Source organism: Apis florea, unplaced genomic scaffold (genome assembly GCF_048593485.1).
Source record: "Apis florea isolate Af1SG1 unplaced genomic scaffold, ASM4859348v1 contig_2495_pilon, whole genome shotgun sequence".
NCBI classification, from domain to species: Eukaryota; Metazoa; Arthropoda; class Insecta; order Hymenoptera; family Apidae; genus Apis; species Apis florea.
Window position 1 is genome coordinate 3700492 of NW_028256595.1, and position 17227 is coordinate 3717718.

General features: G+C 46.3%; 1 protein-coding gene across 1 annotated transcript in view; it reads right to left on the reverse strand.

The window, feature by feature from the left end:
* The window catches only part of LOC100872195 (protein Fe65 homolog), a 112183-nt gene that overhangs the window by 80949 nt on the left and 14007 nt on the right, over nt 1-17227 (reverse strand). Inside the window, exon 3 of the mRNA XM_086906487.1 lies at nt 6800-7155. Coding sequence (XP_086762613.1) covers nt 6800-7094 — 295 coding nt within the window. The 5' untranslated portion in view covers nt 7095-7155. The remainder of the gene's footprint in view (nt 1-6799; nt 7156-17227) is intronic.

Consider the following 17227-nt stretch of genomic DNA (forward strand, 5'->3'; position numbering starts at 1 on the left):
CCGTTTTCGACTCTTTCCTTTTCCTCTTCGAGACTAACAGCTGGTACACCGGCCGAATTACATCGAACGTAATTTCTTCCGAAAGCATTAATTACCTTATCCGAAGCTATCAATTTGCGATTCCCGCCGCAATTCAAGTTGCACGCGAGCCTCGATCGATCCTTCCTCCTCCTTTTCGATCGATGCGTGGAAAAATTTCTTCAAATTTTTCTTTCAAAAACCGCTATTTCAACGAGACGCGGAAAGCTCGAGAACGAAATCGAACGGGATCGATAGGAGGAGGATAGAAAATTAGAACGAGGAAGGAAGGAAGGAAAGGAGAGCGAGATAAACGTACAGGATTCGAGACGACAACGAGTAGGAGGCGGTGAATGGCTCCGCCGGTTCTTCTCCTCGCGCTTTGAAAATCTGGCTTCGAGGGAGCCGCGAGCTTGCCTCTTTCCCGGATCTCTCCTCGTCAGCCTCGCTTCATATTCACGTACACCGAGTTTCGAGGGAAACCTTATACGCCACTTCGATCCCCCGACAGGACTTTTGCGCCGCGTTTCCAAAGCCCCGCGGCAAAACTGGCACGGAACGAGTCTCTTCACCCTCTACATACCTCTTTCTATATATACACACACACACATATATATATATATACACGTACATACCCATCCACGAGGTGCAATTTGCATGCTCGTCCTCGTTTTAAAGCCTACCGGTGATTTCCGGAGTCATAGTTTCTATACCCGCTACGAAAACTCGACCCGAATCCCGCCCTCCTATCCCCCTCCCAACTCTTCCCAACTCACCCGCGATCGTACACACGCATCTTCCCTCGTTCCCCATTGGGAATGATTTTTCCCGGAATTAATAAAATATCGGCGGGGAATCGAATATTTAATCGTGTACCGCGCCACGCTCTATTTTTCACGAATATCCTTCCTTCCGACTGGGACGAAACGAACGTTGCGTACCCGATGAAAAGTTTTCGTTATGAAAAAAAAAAAAATACTACTCGTCTATTCGTTTGCATATATATATATATAATAATAATAATAATAAACGCACGTAGAGAGAGAAGAGAAGAGAAAAGTCGAGTATCGCGATAAAAGCTGGAATGGAAGAACGCGTGGTCGGCATCGGTTTCGCCAAGGATATTAAAATATCGACGTGAATGGAAAGCGGCGTCCTACTTTCGATGCTATCGATGGAACAAGGAGGAAAAGGCCGAGAATTAGCCGCGAAACGAGCAATGGCGGAAGCACGTGTACCGGAGTGCTCGGCAGGAAGCGGGGAGGGGAGGCCTTTCCTTTGAATGCGCTTAATTGCGAGAACAGTTTCGTTTCCAGAAGGGAGGAGCAGACGGCCCTGACGAGGAGCACGGAAATGATTAACGACAAAAGGCGGTCTCGGTCGGATCCACCGCGATCGGGACAGAGACGGATGAACGGAATAGAAGAAATAAATCTGGAACGCGAACGAAATGAGACCGGGTGCAATTACGAGGGTTCGCAACTGTCGGCGGATCTCCGTGGCCAGGGATGGAAAACATTTTAATCATTGATCGGCCGTTAATTCGTCGCGCCACCCCTCGCCATATCGAATTTTACCGCGAGATAAGAAGACGAGGAGATCGATCGCGGCACGTACGTGCCGCTAATTTCCAGATACAGCCGCTTTGACGAAGTTCGTCGATAAACCTGAGTAGTTTACGAGCCGTCCCTTCCCCACGGATTAAACGATCGGGATACGAGGGGATTTATCGTTCGTTTATTCGACAAACATCGCGTTCGTTACCCCACCACCGTGTTTCGCGTGCTTACCACGAACCTCGTAAAAATACGATATTCCAGCCCTTAAATGGGTAACGAGATCTATCCCTCTATTATTTAACGTAACGCGGAGCGTTGTGAACAATTGTTAACGCTTCGTTCGAAATATTAAAAATCCTTTTCCTCGCTTATATATATATATATATAAAATATTTTTATTCGACGATCTTTCTTCGTGAAAGTAATAAGATGAAAACAAGTTAATGGAACAACGAGTTAATGGACTAAATATTTCTTTTAATTGGAGGGACACGTTGGGGCAAAATACGATAACGAAGCACGTCCTTTTTGCCGAAACGTCGAGGAGGATCGAGTCAGCCAGAAAGAAATTAAGCAAAGGTTGATTTATTCCGGTCTATCGAACGAAACGGCCAAGCCAGGCGGGGATTATTCGTTTTATTTGGCAAATATCGAGCCCGTAATCTTGGATTCTGGTCCGGAATAGCGGCGTTGCAACAACGTGGGAAGAAGCGGAGAAAGGAACAGAGAAATATTAGGGGTGGAGAAGAGAGAATGGCGGAGAGAAAGGAAGGGAGAAACGGGGGTGGACGAGCGAACGAACGAACGAACGAAGGGGGGTGTGGGTGGTAGTTGGTCTGACGCAGCAAACAGAAAATAATACCGCGGCCATTGTTCCCGTTTTGCTTTTCCGTCTCGCTTCATTCACTCCCCCGTCCGTTAACATCGGGGGTCTGTTCTAGGAACCCTTCCCCATTGTCGAGTTTCGCTAGCTCCCTTTTACCTTTCTCATCATTTCCCTTCACCTCCTTTCTTCCTCCTCTCCCGCATTTTCCCGCGCGTCTGTCTCGCGCGCCGCCATCCTCCACTCCCCTTCTTCGTTTTCTTTCTTTCCTTTCTTTTCTTTCGCTCGCACCCTTTCCCTCGTCGTAGCCATCGTCGTCGTCCTCGAACGGCACACGTATTCCCATATTTTAGCCGGGCCTCTCGAGCGGGACGAGAAAAATCCGCGCTACCCGCGACAGATTGGAGTATTTATTCGGCAAACGGGGAGAGGGAACCGCGATGCCGCTTTGTGTCGCATTTCTCGCCGAGATAAATCAATTTTGTCCACGATACGCATTCATCCTTGACGTTAACGCGTTTCAATTCCTCGTTTTCGATATATCCGATTATATCGAATAAAAATTTCGATTTTTCCTATCTCTCTCTCTCGAGATCGAGACGAAAAATAATCTAACGCGACGCGTTTACACGGTTTTCGTTTCGTGGTATCGAATGTAGGGAAGATCAATTTTATTAACAGCCTATCACGCCAGATATCGCGCGTCCTTCTCATTTTTCTGCCACATCAGCCAATACGTGTTTCGTTCCCACTTTGATCGGTCTCGTGTAATAAAATTTGTAATTCCATTTACATGTTCGCTTTCGATTCCCGCTTTCAAAGACTTTGGTTCCGACTCGTTTCTCAATTTTATCCCCCGCCGAACACGCCACCTCGATTGTGTTAAGCCCGATATACGCGTTTATAAATCGGCTGCTTTTGCGCCTCCTCCTTTCTTTTTTCCCCTCCCTTTTTTTCTCTTTCATTTATTTTATTTTTTTCTATCTTTGTTACCCAGTTTTTTTACTCTTTTCTCCCTCTTCCATTCTTCGTTCGTTTACGCGTTCAATCACGCGGCCCCCTCCCTCCTCTTCGCGAGGTGTAAACGGGAAAAAGAAAACGAACGAAGAATAGAATCGAAACGTTTGTTCGATCGATAGGAGGAGAACGATCTGTCGTGTAGATACATAGGCGAAATGGCATATATATCGTGTGCTTCGTCAAACGAATTAATTTGCCGAGTAATTTTCAATACGAATCGGGGAGGATCGATTCAATTTCGCTTCGTTTCTTTTTTTTTTTCCCCCCTCTCTCTACTTTTCTTTATTCCCGGTTCGTTCCGTTTCGCGTTTATTATTTCACCCGACTTCTCGAGATAATCAAGAAATATATCTTTGCCGCGTCATCCACGCTTCGTCGTATTTTTATCAGCCGTTATAACCTCTCGTGACCAAGGCCATGCTCAGAGATTGTCGCTGTTCAACCGATAAGAGTTAACAAACTCGCAAGTTCGATTCGATCTCTCTTAATAAGAAATCTTTTTTTCTTTCCTTCTTTCTTTCTCTTTTTGGAATCGCAAGATCCGATCGAAATTTAATTGAAAAACCCGGCGTGCACGATTATTTTCCTTTAACGAGATTCCTGTTCGATCGACCAGTAAAATTTATATCGTCCATAAAATGATACGTCTCAAACATGAATGGCCAGAGAATGAGAAGATATATTCCAAATTATTTTTTTCTTGATTTTTTCCCCTAATAATTAAAATGCATTTCGAATAGTTTCAATACACTCGAAATCGCTTCGCACGGAATGTTTTTCAAAACGGATTCGCTCTTTCCGTTCTCGATCTCAACTATTATTCCGACTATGGCTCTGGATATAATTAACCACTGCTACGATCCGTCCTTTTGTGCAACTCTTCTATAAAGCAGCGATCTTCTCGATTATATCACGGAAAAATTCCTTTTTAACTCTATTCGCGTTTATTTCGAGGAACGAAATAGTGAGAAACCTTCGAATAGGAATTATTTTTTTCATTCAGAATCGTACCTTTTTTTCGTTTTCTTTTTCTTTACCTTTCGCACGCCGCCAAATCGAAGCTCAAGAATTGGCGAGCGATAAAAGGTTGTTCGGCGGGTTCGATTCAATTTTGCCAAGTTTGGGGCGCGCGGCGTGTGGCGTGATGACGAAACGAGACGTTGTCATCAAACTCGCATCCACTTTTCAGCGAGGGGGGGGACAAGCGGTTTCGGAGCGGCCGCGAAAATCCACTTTCGTGCCTCGAGCCCGGTTCATATCCCCGATAATGCATTATTCCGTCGAATAAGACGGTTGGGGAATAGTATTCCGATTAGGAACGTGAAGCACAAAGGAGACTTTGGTCGCCACCCATAATGGGCCCACGAGTTTGTTACGTGAATTATGTCAAGCCTGTAATTGTAGCGCGCGAACAAGATCGAAATTTCCTTGCGCGATCTCCTAAAATTATCGAAGAGAGTCGACTTTTCACCGATAAGTTAATCGAGCGTTCCAATAAACGGTGCTCCAACGAAAATTTTGCGGCTAACGAATACTCGAACAGTAAACTCGTAACTCGTTTTTTCCTTCTCCTCTTGAAGAGATTGTCGTAATCGTTTGCCGCGGATATCTCGATGAAAGCGCATTATCCTCGATGAATTAAAAGAGTCCACCACCAAGTGAGAAGCGAACCGATCGACAGTCCATTTTTCTCCAGAGAAGACCAACCATCGAGAGTGGTTGGTGTCACGGGACGGGATTTATTAAGATAGTTGGAAACGCGGGTTTGAGCCGTGAGGTAGAACCGATAAGAAGGACGGAGGAAGCTTAATCGCGGGCAAAGACGAGGCGTTGGGTCGCGCGCACGTACCTCGAGGACGTAAATCTCCTCGAGGATCGACAAAAATTTTGTTTACAGTTCCAACAGAAAACTTGTTGCTTCGCGGAAAATCCGGATTTATAGATCCCACATCTCGAATAGGCGCGTGCTCTTTCGTCCTTTCGTCATGGAAAAGTTTCCTCCGCGCGCGAGCTGCAATTCTTCTCGAAGAAGAATCGAGGGAATTAAAAGTGGCGCCGCCGACGACAGACAGACGTAATGGGGGGAAGGGGTTGGCAAGAATCACGATCCGTCTGGCCAACCAAGTCTCCTGTTAATATAGGACATCCTTAAATTCTCGTCAACGGGACGGGAAGGGAAGCGGCAACGTACTCGCCTAACGACCCGTTAGGGTCTAAATCTTGATAAACAGCTGCAAAGATTGTTAACGTTCCTCCATTATTTAGAGGAGAGGCCGAGTTCTCTTGCGGGCCAGCAACGCTGGTGGAAAGGAGAGGGAGGATTGGACGAGGGAGAAAAGGAGGAGGAGGAGGAAGAGGAAGGGGGAGAAAAAAAAGGCAACGAAGAAGAAAAGAAAAGAGGTTGGACGCCGGCCAGACTCGGATGTTTTCTGGTCTGAATGCCGTCGATCGCCAAAAAGCTGGATCGTTCATAGGGCTGTGCCGCGAACGTTTTGTCGCGGGGATGATTGAAATGTATCGTGCCGGCTCGAATACGTCGCGGTTTTAAAATAAACCTTTCTTTTTCTCTCTTTCTCTCTCTCTCTCTCTCTCTCTCTATATATATATGTATCTCTCTATATTTTCTCGATTCGAATGGATTCGAGCAGCGTCGTCATCTCGCGAAAACGTTCTTCTTTCGAGATTTAATACGCGAGCTTGAAATTTGTCGAACGTGATATACAAGGTTCGACGGTGCATTCTTCTGCCGCGAATCGTGCCAAGAGATTGGACGAAAAACGAGCGATATTACAGCGGCTGTTCCAACCGACACACGTGTTTATCCCGCTCACTTCTGCCAACGCACGGCTACTTTCGCGATGTCGTCACGGCGGCGTATCAACGCGAAAAATTACGACTCTCTCTCGTTCCTCGCAACGGAATGGAACGTTACACTTTCGAAATAAAGGGATTACGATGATCGCGCGATCGGCTATCGAGTATTTCGTGCTGCGATGGATGTAGAGCGTTGGATTCAGCGCTTCGACGATTGCGTCGGACGGAACTTCGATGTATAATATTCGTATCTAGGCTGGTCGAAAGCGAGAAAGGAGAAGACAAAGAAATCCGAGGTTCGGTGAAGAAATGAAATCGATTCGAGTATCGCTGGAAGTAGTCCGCGTTTCGATATTCGAGCCGCCTTTATTAAAATGCATGCATTTAAACGAGGAACGTTTTATCTCCTTGACCTCGAAACGATGTTAATTAATACGATATCGTCCTGGTTGAATCGATTCGTTTCGACGAGTTATAAAGGATATTTTTATACGCGTAACGTTCCCGTTACGGACGTGGAACAGAAGAAACGAATAGAACGAAGAGGATGGATGCGATTACTCACCGAGAAAGACGTTCTCGTCGATGTCGTCGGCGTGCAGGTCGAGGTCAAGGTCGAGCGCCCCGTTGGTGGGAGCCTGGTGGCTCCTGTTCGCGAGGTCCATCGGCTCGTTTCGACGACGATCCTGGTGGCCCGTGGCCAGAAGCTCGGCCAACAGGGTCAGATAAGACGAGTTGAGCGAGGTCGGACTGGTGGCGCGTAAACAGCCGGGCAACCAGAATCCTAAGAGACCGTGGGGAATCACCGGTACCGCTCCGCTACTCACGAGCCCGCCGTTCAGCAGTTCGCCGCACAACATAGGTGCAGCGATGACCTCAGCTCCTCCCTCGTGACCTTGGCAACGCCTCGATCCCGACTACCTGCGTCAACAGAGAGATTCAACCGAGATTACGGATTAAACGAAGTCGCGGGATTACGCCGGATCGAGTTAAAGGAGGGGAGTTGGGAGGAGGTTAATCGTTTTAAATCGTCACCTTTTCCCCAACCCGACTTTCCAACCCCACCGAAAACGATATACATCCGACGAGACGATTCGTTCAATTGAATCGAGGAGAAGGAAAAGGAAGGGAAGAGAGGAAGAATACTACACTCGCTACGAGTATACATTTAAAGAAGAGGAAGAGGAGAAGAGAAACGTGTCGAATCGGCGTTGGCGTGGCCGCCGTAACTTTTAAGCTCGTTACTCTTTCGGGAGGAACCGACCACGAAAACCGAATAACGTGACCAAAGGTGCCGTCGGGAACAAAACTCGAACACCGTCCGGATAACAAAAGAGTTGGCACAAGGCTGGACACAGCCTCCACAACAACAATACAATCCCGCATCCCGATTATCGTGAAATGCGCGCAAATTAATGCACACACGCCCGCATATGATATATCTCGCTATCGTGCACGCTCACACGCGCACCGACGAGGCACGAACGCATAACATTCGATTCGCTCGTGAAAAAGAGCAGGAAAAAAGAAGAAAAAAAGAAGACATCGATTCGACACGTCGCGAAATTATATCCGCGCGAGGGAAACGTATTCGACGATTCTCTTCCACGTGGTGCGTGGATCGTGAAATTTTCATACGGCGAAAAATGAAAACTCACCGGCGCCATCCGCACAACCTCTCGTTCGCTGTTGGAGAAAATTCGAGAAGGAGCGTGAAAATGGATAGAATCTCGCGGTGGATCGAGCTCGAGAGCCGGCGTAAATGGACTGTGACGAGGAGAAAACCAGAAGCGATCCAACAGGCAACGGAGACATTGGCGGCGTGGAGCGAGCCTGCTGTCCGAGTGATGACGTCACTGGTGAATCGCGTGGGCGTGGATACGCCGGATGATCTCACGTTCGCCGCATCAACGATTCGCCTCCAACCTACGTCGCGCCGCCGCCGTTCGTTTAATCGACTCGAGGTGGCGTCCGTCTCGTGCGTTATCGCGTCCGTAAATCATCGAACGTGGCGAAACGTTCGCTGGCCGAAAAGGTAAAAAAACCGGATAGGAGAGCGCGGCGTAAACAAAGTCGACAGCTGATATATAGGAGGAGGAGAAAATACAAAAAAGAGAGGCGATAATATCTAATACGATCGGGAAACTCGTTGCACGGAACGGAGTCGAGGCGATGAAACGGTGAACGTGGCGTGAAACGTGGCGTTGTTACGAGTCGATCTCTTTCTCCAGCTGGATCTCGAGCTTTCGCATCGAAGCGAGAAATGGAGGAGGAAAATGATCTGCCGTTAATTCGATCGTCTGTGTATCGGGCTATCTGCGACATACATATTTCATGGGAATTCGGATTACACCGCGAGAAATCATAGTAGAGTTCGAGTTCCAGAAATTCCTGACCGGAATTTCGAGCGTGTGCAGCGTGCATTGGCGTAACACAGCGCGTGGGTGTATATATATATATATATAATATACACCCGAGATCGATTACCAATTTTCAACGTGTCTATTTTCGGAAATAACACCGGGGGGATGTTCGCTGAATATCCTATCGGTTCCTCTCGTTTCGCGCCTTGTAAATTCAGTGTTATCCGGACCAGCCGGTTGAAACGGAGGGATTTTCTATCTGCATCATCGTTGCTTTGAAAATTATAAGAGCGAGGGGCAAACTTGTAACGCAATTTGTGGAATGCGCGACTGAAATAGAATCTCCGTGTTGCAACTTGGAATATACATCCATCGGTTCATGGCCATTTTCGTTAACGTTGCGTCAGCTTTGTTCGATCTCACGGAAGTATAACGTTTCACGATTATTAGATGGAAAAGAGAGAGAGAGAGAGAGAGAATGGAAAAGAATCGAAGAAGCGATTTAATTTTCTGAAAAAAAAAAAAAAGACAATTGCAAGTCGTTGGATTCCAAATAGATAGAAGGAAGAACGATCCTTTACTATATGCACTATTACTGTACACGGCGTGCACGCGAACGGAATATTCGTTCGAAGATAACGTTACGAAATCTTGGACAACGGCGTATTTGGTCGGTGAATTTATTCTGAAAATCATTCGAGAGAGATACAACGTTCCGTTCGATGGGGAGTGACGCATCGTATGGATAAATTTCAATAATTTCGTTTAATGATATCGTTATTAAAGATTAATGAACCGTGTAGCTTATATCCTCCATTTAAAATTGAAACGATATTCCAATTTGTCATCCGCATATAATGCAGACGTACGATATCTATATTGAATTTAATAGATGTATACGTATATGTTCGAGAAAGGATATTTCTCTCTCTCTCTCTCTCTCTCTCTCTTTCTTCTTCTTCCTCCCCCAACATTTTTAATTTGCAAAATCCGCTCGTACACGTTCCATTCGCCACAACTTTCCATCGTCCACGTTAAACTTCGTTTCAATCCCAATCGTGTAACAAGTTTCGAATTGATCAGCGCTAATAGCGCGATAGGTGCAAATATTAACAATGCATTTTCTCTGTCGGCATAGCTCGTGTGATGTTTGCCTTCGTGTTTCGCCGAGCATCGTAACGATCAACAAATGTTCCTCCTGTGGTTTTTTTTTTTTAAAACAAAGAAACAATGTAATTCGACGAATAACAGATCGATTCCTCTTCTTTCTCCCTCGGATGATGAAATACGCCGTCGACAACGATGTGCGTGGTCAAAATACGGGGATGATAAAACGATCGAGACGCGCAAAATTGACAAAACGACGTGGATACGAAGTCGAATCGATATCGGCATTAAAACTTAGGCGGTCGAAGCGTTCGCTTCACAGAACTTGATCGTTCCATTTCCTTTTTCTCTGATTGCACGTGATTCGAGCAACGTTTCATGATCGTCGAATTACACCGTTACCGGTATAAATGAATCATGGCCGGCTACGAATATCGCGATACAGATATTAAGAGAGAGAGAGAGAGAGAGAGAGAAGTTGGGAGATAACAACAAGCGGGAAACGAGGAGGGGGTTGAAGGAAGGCATCGACCAGGAGCGGCAGACGAACGGGCGCCATCACCACCCCTACCCTCGCCACTCCGCCCTTTATTCAACGGCTTATCCAAAACTGGAACAACCCCTTGCTCGGCTTTAAAGCACGAAACGTATGAGCACCGGGCACGAGATATTCGTTCCACCTTCGTGGCCATTCATAAAACAACCTTAAACGCAGCTTTTAGCCGCTAAATACGCGGTGATTTATAGCAGTATCTTCACCGTGGCTCGTTTCACGGGTCGTTAAACCTCGAGGCAAGGGAGAGGGACGACGATCGGTCAACGTGGCATTTTTCGTATTTTGACGCCGCCTCGGTTAATTTCCCCTTCACCATTTATTTGCATCGCTCGTTCGAATTCGATCGCGCCACGAGGATATCGCGCTCCCAATTTTCTCCAATCTTACATCCCCGCGCGGTAGTCGGAAAAAAAGGATAGCAAATTTTCGAACTCGTTTGCAGCTACGAATTTCTCCTCCCCCATCGCTTCGATTCCCAAGGGCCATTCAACTCTTGCCGCATTCGCAAAGTACCAGTCCAAGTTCTCGCGCGCGGGGTCGATAGTCGTATAAACGAGTGGCAAGTTTTCCCGATACAGGACTCGGCGAGTTGTCGCTCAGCGCCACGTATATACACCGAATTCCGCTCCATCGTTTCCACCCCTCCCTTCCCTTTCTCTGTCTGGGTAAACATCGTCGACGCGTCGTTACCGGCTTCCAATCTCGCCTCCTGCCCGCGAAAATCCGGCGGGATATCACCTGGCGGAAAATCGTGACGTCGTCGAACCTGCGTCGAGCTTATGCAATACTCGGCCTCGATATCGCGATGACGCTCTACCCCCGAGGCTCTAGGATAGGGCCTCCCTACCACGTTTTATAACGTGGCTTACTCGATCTATGCCCGCACACGTGTGTACGTATACATCTATGGAAATATCAATCAGAGCGGAACCGGGAATATCAAACGTACGCGATGATAAAATATTTACACGGGTAATACGCGCACGTGGTTGTAAAAAAAGCGACGCGTTTCGTTTTCGAATGCGTTTCGTTGGAATAGAAATGGGGAGGGGAGGAAAGAAAAGAAGAGATATAGAAATTGCAGCGATGAGAAAGTTGAACGAATTTTTTATCTCGCTGCACACCGAGTTTAAGAGAAGTAGGTAGTAGTAGTAGCTCGTCGAGAGACGAACGTCATTTGCTTCCTCCCCTCATCCCTCCCCCAGAATTCGAAGAAGAAACGAAATCTTTTAAATCGAAGACGAACTCCTCCTCTCCGATAGAAGAATCTCGTCATTAAGATTTTTGATTTGGATGCAAATAGGCTGCTAGTTTCCCCCGCGATGCTTTCATCCCTTCGGGATATTTCGCGTAAATGTAAATCGACTTTATCTCCCTGCAAACAGGAGGATGAAGAAAAACTTGAGAACGCGACGCGAAATTCTTCCTCTTCCAACTTTTGTAATCAGTTTCAGCGTAAAACGATAATAACACCTCACCTTCCCCTCCCTCCTTCCTTTGTCCTCCAATTTTTTCCCGTTTCCCCAATCCTCGTGGAGGGTAGGACGACGAACGTAGAGGCGTCTTCACCCCACCTTCAATCCCATCGCGAGAAGCTTTCCACTCGAATTAAGATTTCAGGTTCGGGAGAAGGTTTCGGGTCAAGGGACACACCGAGCCGAAATGGATTTCGCCCATGTGCAACGCAACCAGGTAAGGCGAGACGTAATTTACCGGATTCTGCTTGTTACACCGCTCGTACGACGTCCTGTCGCCGTGCCGTAGCTCGTAAAGACGACAAACTCGACGTAATTTTATCCCGTCTGGTCGCGCCTATATATATATGTGTACAATGTATATACACTAACGCGCCTTTCGTTCCAAATGAGATTTTTCCCTCGTGACAGGTATGTTACACGCGTACACTTCGCCTCGCGACACGCGTTAACTACGCCGCCGATGAAAATAAAACGGTTTATCCAACTCGCGCCCATATCTCCCACTCCTCCCCCTTCCTTTACTTTCTTTTACTTTCTTTACGGAAAAGTTACTTACCTTTGTCTACCGATCTTACGTTACCGATGAAACGTGAAACGAGGGAGGGGGGATTCTCGACAAAGGAAAGGAAATTAACGAGAATGTAAGAACGAGAAAGAGTGGAATAAATAGAATTATTTATCAGAAATAATCGAGAATACGTTACCTCGTACGACGAACGACTTTCCCATTTTGCTTCGAGGCACGACGACGAAAACAATATCCGAGCAATTAATAGGAATACGATAGAGGGACGAACGCGTGTGTCGCATTTCGATCGACGACTAACAACAACGGCCCATTACACGGAAGTGGGTTTTGATGACCTGCGCGATACCTCGACAACAGGATTTACCGGTGAGTCGAGGCTATTCTCACGGAAGGAGAATATTTACGCGAGGATAAATATTTACGTAGTTTTCATAGAGACGAGCTCTATATACGCTCTTGTACATCGTCGCGTCGGATGGAAATTTTTTTCACCGGCCTCTGTTGCGATAAGATTCGATATGGAAGGTAAAAACGATAACGATCGTTGATCCCCGTTCGCGATAAACGCATCGCGTAAACGGTTTCGTTCGTTCGAACAATCGTTGGAAGAGGTTTTTAATCGAGGGGGCTGTTCGTACACAATTACGTTCGTTAAATTCGCCGTGCCTTCTGGACGAACAAACTGCTCGCTATTTTAATTAAAAGTTTCTGTTTAGTTCCGTTCCGCAGGCAGAAATTATGCAGCGCATTTAGAGCGCGAATTCAAACTAAAGTGATGAGGTAAACCAGCAGGTAAACCCGGCTAGTGGACAGGGCAGCGGGTTGATTGATCGCGTGTCAGGTTCCAGCCAACCTGGCGCCAGCACAGAGTCTCTCAACCTGGCGCCACCAAGGTAATACGCGCCTCTTATCTTACACGCGGCCGTAAAAATTACGGTTCTTCGTAATTTCTCCGAACGGTACACGAACACATCCAGGACCAATTATGCGTCGAAACGAAATGTTCGCATTAAGGGAACAGCGGTCGTTTTTTCCCCTCTCTCTCTTTTCTTTTCTTTTCTCCCCTTTGTTCGATTCGAACGCGGCGAGCAAGAGAAAGAAAAAGAAAAAAAAAAAAGAAGAAACAATATGGAAACAATGGAATTTTCAACGGTTGAAAACAGCGGCACCGGTGTGAATCACGGGCTCGATCACCCATTCGTTCCTGATCCACCTTTTCCCCGTCAATCACTCCATCTTTTTCCCTTTCCACCGGAGCTTCCATCGGGGCGAACCTTTTATTTGATCGACGAGCGACGTTATCACGGCTAATATCGGAAAGAGAGGCGACGCCGCTACTTCCGACCGATCCGACTCGCTCCATCAAACATTCATGCCGTTGGCCGCGAGCTCGTGTTCCCACTCCGTGAAAATACCGCCCGATAAAATGCACTGACCCTCCACCCTTCCACCCCTCGTCCACCCCTTTTGTGCGCGATAGGACGTCGCGCCTGCCAACGATAATATTTCCAAACTTAGCCTCCCCTTGCTTCCGTGCGATGCAACTTTTCGAAAATCGTTCCGCTCCTATATATGTATATATATATATATACACGCACGAGCTTCCGTTTTTTCCTCCCTTCATTTCATTTTTTTCACTCTTCCTCCCTCTTCTTCGTTCGTTATCGATTCTCAGCTTCGTTGGGGTGGGCGGAAGAAATACTTGAGCACCTCTGGAATTAACCGATCGATTTTCGAGTAGCGGGGAACTTGTTGCGAGCGCGAGCCACTCCAGAGATGACCTCGGTGTAATTTTAAAAATCGTGGACCGTTTGAGGGAGAAGGGGGGCCGTGGAAGAAGAGGGGAGGGAGGATGGACGGATGGAGGAGAGACTCGTGAATGCGAAGAGAGGAGAGTGAACTCTAGACCACTTCGTCACACTCGAGAGAAGACAGAGAGGGCACGGCAGCTTGTTCTAGTTTACGGTTCTCGGAACGTACGTAGAGGGAAAACTCGGCAACGGTGAGTCTCACCGTGGCCAAGAGGCCAACCCCGAAATTGTCACACAATTGTCGAAATAAATTCCAAACGTCGAATTCCTCGTCAAACCGTGCCTTTTTATTTACGATAATAATAGCCGTTGAACTGGGAAAATTGAAGCTCGCGTGTCAAGCTCGGCAAGATGGAGGAGAATGGAGGATGCCCGTCTTTCCCACGATTATTGATTCTAGCAAACGAATCGATCGATTTTAGTTAGGAACGATCTGCAGGGAGGGATAGATATGAAATTTATCAAATCGTTCTCTTCGAAATTTTAGATGGAAGATACTGAGTGCAAACATTTGCCCGAGGAATGCAAATGTATTCGACGCGAATAACGTGGATTAATAATCTTCATTTGGTAGAAAATTCTATTCGAGCTAATTTCGTTTTTCATGTAGATGTTTCAATGTAAATGTTTCAATAGCTCTTCTAACGAATATCTCTCTATCTATCAATAATCTTCTGCGAATGTAATGATATTAAAACAAATTTTTTTTGAGAATATAAAAATAAGATAAATACATACGTTTATACACAGATGGTAAAAGTAACGATTCATTTTCTACGCAACAAGATTCGCTGACATTTCTTAAACATGGCAAAGAAATCGATTGGTTATACGATGTTATCCCCATAGCATAAAAAAAAAAAACATGCAAAGTGAAGAAATCCTATCGATCGATTACCAAGAAATACGATTATCTTATTTATTTTATTAAAAAAATACAATTTTTATTATCTCCTGATATTTCGCTCGTAATGTTATTCCACGTACACAAACGTTCCGTTATAAACGATGTTAAATTAAATACAAGCGTATCTAGCCTTTATTTTCCATCACGAACCACCGTTTCAACCACCGCCGCTCATTGAAAACCATCTGTCTGTTCTATTACATTTCGCGGAGAGCGTGTGTCACAAATCGTCGGCCGTGAATAATTCCATTATTAATCTTAAAATCGCATAATTGCGACCGAAACAATTTTCGAACAACGTCAAACTATACTTCATTTTATAGAAAAACAAGATTTTTTTTGTTTCCTTTTCCAATTAATATTTCCCCTTCCCCCACATTCCCTTTCGACGAATTCGCGTTGTCGAAACAATTGCATTCCGCCTCGGTTGATTTATCGCCTTAAGAATCAGTGACAAGGTTTCCCCAGTTCGGGAAGCCATTACTCACCGAGGGATCGGTGCATCTGCGGTGAACATGGTGTAATTCCTCAGGAACGAGGCAGATCCTCGAAGCGTCAGGTGGTTCCCAAACCACGCCTGATCGATAGAAACGCGGTTTAATGACAAAGGGCACCATCGACGGGGGCGGGGAGCCGCCCAATATCCGTCTTACACGAACACAATCGAACGTGGTCGATGGTAATTGATAATCGTTTGTCATCAAGTCGTCGAATCACCCGATTCAACCCTTGTCGACCGAGGGAGGGGGAGGGGGGCGTACAAGCCGAATCAGCCGCGTCTCTCCATTCTTTTCACGTATGTGAAATATTCGCAACGTGTCGGCGAAAAGTTCACCCAAATGTCGCCCAAGTTTTCCGTGAAACTAAATTCGACGGTACGAAAGTTACGAGCTGACTGCTTTCTTATATTTCTTCCCCCATATATGTATATATATATATATATAAAGTCAAGGCGAAACAAAAAATTGCACAATGTAATTGCGAAGAAATTTGAATAAGTTTTCGAAGTTTCGAGGCGATTAAAAATTCGTGGAATGGAACGGAGCGTGGATGGAACATTTAAAATTCTCACATTTAAAATTGGTAAAAAAGGATAAATATGCACGAGAGATTCGAAGTGAGAGAAGAAGGGATGATCTTGAACGAGGGGTGGTAATCCCGTCTCGATAGGGATGGTAAAAATGTTCTCCTTCTATCCTGGCGTGCAAGTAGTTACCGCTAAAGTGGCGTGCTTCGGATATTCCTCGCACGTTTTTAAAGTGTCCCGGTGTCAAAGAGTTCGCAGAAACTGTTCCGGGGAAGCAGCACGAGTCGTCCACTCCCCGGAGAGGATTTTCCTGAATTCGTTTCAACTGGATTTCCTATCCTCGAGTCACCTGCGCTTCGACACGATCGTGTATGTATGTATGTATACATAAAGAGATGAAAAGAGCGTCACGCATTCACGGCACAAACGAAATGTAACTTCGTGGAACAATATTTTCGTTCCTCTCTCGCCTGATCCGATGCCCGCGCTCTTGTTTGCCCGAATATACCACGCTCCAGAAGAGAAAACATACACACACGCACACGCGGACACACGCATTACAGGCGGAATCGGGTTTCATTTGGCCAGATTCGCTTCGAACTCGAAACTCGTTCTCTTGCAAATCCTCCTCCCGGATGTTTCTAAGGTTTCGGAACGAAAGACCGACACGGCAGTTTTTGTCATTCGCCATGAAACGAGTATCTCTCTCTTTCTCTCTCTCTCTCTCTCTCTCTCTCTCTCTCTCTCTCTCTCTCTCTTTCGTATCGCGATATCACGTTCGCGCGAACAAATTTTTCGTCGAAACATTTTTCGGATCTAATGCGACGCGATTTGCGATTCGAAGACCGCGGAGGATGTAAAGAACGCGGAAAGGAAAAGGAAGGAGAAGGGGGTGGAGAATTAGGGCGAGAGGGAATGGAAGAAAATCGGTGAAAAGTCGAAAGAAAGACGGGAAGGTGGGTGGAGGGGTAGGAGGAGGTACAAGAATAAAGCAGAGATGGTGATCGATTGCGTCGGTACATGCACAATAACAGGGGGATGGAGTCATGTACCTATCCGGGCTAAACAGCCCATTTGCCTCGCACAATGGAAGCGACGTTGCTGTGGGCTCGACTTAATTACCAGAGGCTGCCTTTGGCAGAGAGCGGAGAGGTAAAGAGAGGCAAGAGGACACCTTATCGGAAGCGGTCTACATCTAAGCTCCGTTTACCAGGC